The sequence below is a fragment of the Pungitius pungitius genome, chromosome 2 (genome assembly GCF_949316345.1).
Source record: "Pungitius pungitius chromosome 2, fPunPun2.1, whole genome shotgun sequence".
NCBI lineage: Eukaryota > Metazoa > Chordata > Actinopteri > Perciformes > Gasterosteidae > Pungitius > Pungitius pungitius.
Genome location: NC_084901.1, coordinates 1,220,001 through 1,225,000, shown reverse-complemented (window position 1 = coordinate 1,225,000; position 5,000 = coordinate 1,220,001). Strand labels below are relative to the sequence as shown.

Here is a 5,000-nt window from a genome sequence, read left to right as displayed (position 1 = left end):
ACCATCATTCACTAAATGAACATCATGCTGCATTGAAGAAGACTTGAAACTAGAGACTGAGACCATAAACTCATGTTTACAATGTTTACTGAGGGAATAAATCAAAAGGTAAAAATTAAAACTTCCACCCAGTATCATGGTTGGTAAATAGTAATCAATCACAATCTGTTGGTTCAAGATGAAAATTAAATTAAAAAAGGTGTCCATCTCGTGTCCTTTAGGTCGCTGCAAATAGAAGGACGTTACAGAAGCAATGATCAGTTCAATCCGACCACAGGGGGGAGGACCAGCGGGTGGGAGTCAATGGGGTTGAAGATGGGACAGAGCCTCTCTGTGAAGGAGCAGCCGGTGAAGGAGTAGATGAGAGCTGCAGCATCTAAATCGTAGAAGGAGACCAAACCCTCCTCGTAGTCCACCAACACCCTCACTGTGCCCACCTGGTTATTCACAGGGAGGTGGAGAGGCTCGGTAGTAAAAGTAAAGTAATTTCCATGTCCATGAAGTAAAGCCCAGGTGTCATTCTCAAAGAGCAGTTGTCGTCTCTCTCTCTTGACGGACTCGTGGACCACTCCTAACACCCACTTGACCTTTCCTTTGACCTGAACATCATAGTAAAATCTCCCAGAGAAACTCTGCTTTCCAAAGACAAAAGTCTTGTAATTTTTTGGAACCCCACCTACGTGGACTTGTTTCCCGTCATCCGACAGAACAAGAAGAGGATGCGCTGTTTCAGGGTCCAGAGTCACATCCACCGCCTTCAGCCAGAGTCCATGCTCTGCTTCCTGCAGCTCCTCCACCTGGTGTCCGGCTGTATCTATGAGCTGCTTCACTGAAGAATGGACAGCGGTCCTCCAGAGTCCTTCATAGGACTCTGGAGGCAGGCTGACCTGCGGGTCGTCTCCGGCGAGAGGGGCAATGTTCAGGAATGGTACGCTCTGCAGGAAGTGGAGGTGGTCTTCTAAACGTGAGAGCTGCTTCACCTCAGCAGACCTCTCCATCAGCTCAGAGATGTCCCGCTCGATCGCTTCTTTGAAACCTTCGGCCTGCTTCTCGACCGCTTCGTGCTTTGCTTCAATCTTCCCGGTGACCTCGGCCTGTTTTTCTTCCAAAGTCTTCATCAAAGGAAGGAAGACCTTTCCCACGTCGGCCAGCTTTTGGTCTGCAGCTTTCCTGCTCTCCCAAACCCAGTGGTTGACCTCTTGGATTCTCTGCTGTCTCCTCTGGATTTTCTCATCAATTTCACCCAATGTTCTCCAAAGCTCTTCCTTCTTTCCCTCGTACGCTTCTTTCAGTGGGACGATGTGGTGCGATCTGTGACCGGTCTCGGCACAGGTCCGGCATATGGGCCTCTGCTCCTCCTCGCAGTAGAGCTCCAGAGGTTTTCCGTGTACCGGACAGACGGCGTCGAACATCTGGTGAGTCTTCTCATGAGGCTCCTGGCTGATGTTGAAGACGATTCCCAGACCCACCAGGCCTAGGGTCAAGAAGAGGCCGAGCTTGGGGAGTCTCCGGGGGTTCTGGGTGGTCTCAGCGGGAGCGTCGGATGAAACCTCTTCGGCCTCTCGTGGCTCCGGGCTCCTTTCCTCGCCGCTCCACGCCTCCGACTCTCGGTACTGATGGACCATGTCGGCCACGACGTTGTTGACCCTGAGCCTGTGCTTCCTGCCCACGCGCTCGTTGCACAGGGGACACATGCGCTGGGGGCTGGCGTTCAGGTGCTCCGTGATGCAGCGTTCGCAGAAGTTGTGTCCGCACGGTAGCGTGACCGGGTGGTCAAACACCTCCAGGCAGATGGAGCACAGGAGAAGCTCGTCGGTCGGCATCTTTCATTTAGTAACAAAGAGAAAGAACTATCTGTACTGACCTGTGTACGAACTATTTGAGCGGAGGTTGAGACGAGAATTCAGACTTCCTGCTCTCGGTTGGAATGTGGTTCTCTGTAGGGGAGGAGGAGGAGGAGGAGCAGGAGGAGGGCTCTCGGTAGCAGGTTCTACTGGTTACCTGGCAGGAACCTGGGAGCCTCCCTGTGATCACCATCACTCGGTTTCGATTTGAGGGAAACAGGAATCCACGCAGCAGCGTTTAGCGTAAATCCAGGTGACTTGATGTGTGGTGTCGTGAAGGTCCCTCACGAAGCCTCCTGGCTCCTCACGTTAAAGCCGCATGATGATGAAGACAAAGTCGGTACAAGCAGATTCACACCATCTTCCCCTTCCCTTCGTCGCTCAGTTTTATTTTGGTTCAGAGTCCTTTTCCACGTTCGTTTTGTCAGGAATGAATCTGTTGTAAAATATTGTTTTAGGTTGTTGGCGGGAAAACTGCTCAATTGTGTCAGCGGCCAGGTGCATGATGGGAATAGAGATGAGCGATTCTTTTTCAGTGGATGCGACATTAGATCCAAATTGTTACTTTATGTTTGACTTTTAACTCGTAGACCTTCTCACAGCCTTCCACGTGTCTCCTGTCCGTGATGTAAACTTTGTCTCAGTTGACCCGCAGGTTTTATCGAGCGACGTCTCTCTTCACGCAGACGGGCGCCGCTCGTCCCGCCCGCTTCATTGACTTCCTGTTCCTGAAGCCCGCCTCTCTCGTCTGCTCGGCCTGTCCGCTTTAGATTAGCTGTCACTCAGGCGGCCGGGCCTCCCGAGTCACAATCACTGCGACATTATTATCTGCACCTCCAGTGCGATTAAGAAACGCTGAGATGGCTTCAATGCGAAGAACGAGCCCAAGAACGAGAGCAGGAATTTCAACTCTGAATCGAGACAAAGATGCTGCACTTTATCTCCGCTCACATTTCCTGCTCCTTCATTACTGCCTGGCCTACCTCCTGCTCAAAGAGCTCTACATCCTCACCATGGACTCCAACAAAGACCTTGTGGACACCGACTAGCTCTTGAAGGGTCCTACAATCATCTCAAGGACCCTCAAAACATCCTAACTGGCCCATGACACATTTTCAAGCCCCGTCCATCGGTCTGATCTCGTCAAGGTGCTGCTGCAGGTGCTGCTGTCTGGCTGCGGCCAGCAGGTGGAGCCACAGCACCGATGGACACACCTTCACTTCAGCTGCTTCCTCTGGTTGATGCTGGGACGTCTTGTTGAGACAGGAATGTACAAGTTGTGTTATGTACAATTCGAAAAAAACACATACATATATATATATATAAAGTCTGAAGTCTGGTATTATGTAACATATCTACAAAGTTGAAAGTTTATTAGAAAAAAGTACGATTGACATATGTGTATAAACACACACATGTACTGACACATGATCAAATAAATACATGAATATCGAATAGCAACAAAGAAAACAAAATAAGTGGGTTTAAAAGCTGACAGTGAATGTGTGACGTTGTCACGGTAACAGCCTCTTTGTATGTTTGTTGTGACGCCACTAGATGGCGCCAGCGTGGCTGGTTTCAACTGTAAACACCAACAGTAACACACATGCGGACAGATGTTCAATGAGCCTTTTTTAGGAATAAAACACCTGGCTGTACTTTTTGATGTCCTGAAATGTCCTCTAGTGGGGACAGCTCTTCGTCTTGTAAGTGTGTCTCTAATTTCAAGATGAAGGACTTTAAACCTTAAATTAGGGATTCATTTACGACATTTCCACTTCAGACCGTACATGTCCTCTGTTTCTCATCACTCCTTTGGGCACTTGGAGGTACAGGTGTGCACCTTAAGGTGAGCCTGTGTGACGCAGGGACATCTAGTGGCGAAGTGTCATATTGCATCAAACTGAATTACCCTGTGGTTACAATGTGAAAGGATTTATCCGGATCGGTGTTGGGTTTGTCCTTCCTGGGTTACCATAGCAACGCGACGTCGACAGGCTCCGCCTCCAGATCAAAGACGAGAAGGGCAATGATCCCCTCAGCTTATTATACACAAAAGGGTCCTTCTAAATATCATATTCCTTCCTGTGAATAAACCCTGCGCACTGCTCCTTTAATCCAGGTAGAACATTTAATTCAATTATATCACAATGGAAAGAAAAAATGTGTGCTTTTAAACTTTGAAATGAACTTAAATCTTCAAATAAAACTTACATAAATATATATTGATCGTTTAGACTCATTTATTGAGCTGTAACCTCTTAAACTGAATGAGTCACATGTTTCATTCATGAAGCTGGTGAATGCGCCCAACACACACACACACACACACGCAGCCCTCTAAGCTCCGCCCCTCCCGAGCAGACACACCGGGAGGCGCGCGGGTGAATAAGTCAACAGTCCCCGAGAGAAGCGGAGCGACGGATCCCGTCCCCGGTCCCCGGTCCCCGGTGAGGACTCCGTCTCTGCGTCTCTGCGTCTCTGCGTCTCGGTGTTCGGTCCCGTTCGTCCCGGCGGCCCGAGAGGAGGCGCGCAGGTAAGAACCGGAACCGACTGATCACCGATCAGCTGCTCGGGGTCCGAACTCCAGCTGAGCGCAGTACACATGTGTGTACTTTATACTTGTTACAGCTACATGGATCTTTAGGGTTTAAAACGATAGTGTGTACTTATACTTGGGTATTTTACTTTATAACTTGCTATTTACTAGGCATATAACAATGATTCATGTTTTAAAAGTACATTTGTGTATCATATCAAATAAATGAAACTGAAGAATCATAATCCAATAATATAGAATATATAAATGTTCTAGTACCATGTTTCATTAGTATTTTTACTTTTATTCTACATTTACGCTCTATACTTCTACATAATGTGCACAGTATGCTACTTGTACTATGTTAAAGGATCTGAATACTTCGTACAATACTTTAGTTAATAATCACAGTTATGATGTAATATGATGGATGAAGTTACAAATACCTCACTTCTTTTTTTCATGTATAAATAGTTATTATGTGTATTCTTCTCTTTAAGTAACATTTTAAATGCAGGCCTTTTAACAAATCATATTTATACTATAATATTGTTTATGATTTGTAAATTAAGTCAGGGTGTTATACCTGTAAAATGAAATATTTAAAATTACTGCAA

General features: G+C 47.0%; 2 protein-coding genes across 2 annotated transcripts in view; one reads left to right on the top strand and one right to left on the bottom strand.

The window, feature by feature from the left end:
- Positions 1-257: 257 nt before the first annotated feature.
- LOC119210980 (E3 ubiquitin-protein ligase TRIM21-like) lies at positions 258-1,823 on the bottom strand. The gene has a single exon (XM_037461530.2). It carries the CDS (start codon positions 1,821-1,823, stop codon positions 258-260), a length of 1,566 nt encoding a protein of 521 aa, XP_037317427.2.
- A 2,386-nt stretch (positions 1,824-4,209) lies between these two features.
- Positions 4,210-5,000, top strand: part of cpm (carboxypeptidase M) — an 11,937-nt gene continuing 11,146 nt past the window's right edge. Inside the window, exon 1 of the mRNA XM_037461419.2 lies at positions 4,210-4,380. The gene's annotated coding sequence lies outside the window, so the exon portion shown is untranslated. The remainder of the gene's footprint in view (positions 4,381-5,000) is intronic.

Coding starts and splice junctions, on each gene's coding strand:
- LOC119210980 (XM_037461530.2), bottom strand. CDS start 1,823: ATGCCGACCGACGAGCTTCTCCTGTGCTCCATCTGCCTGGAGGTGTTT.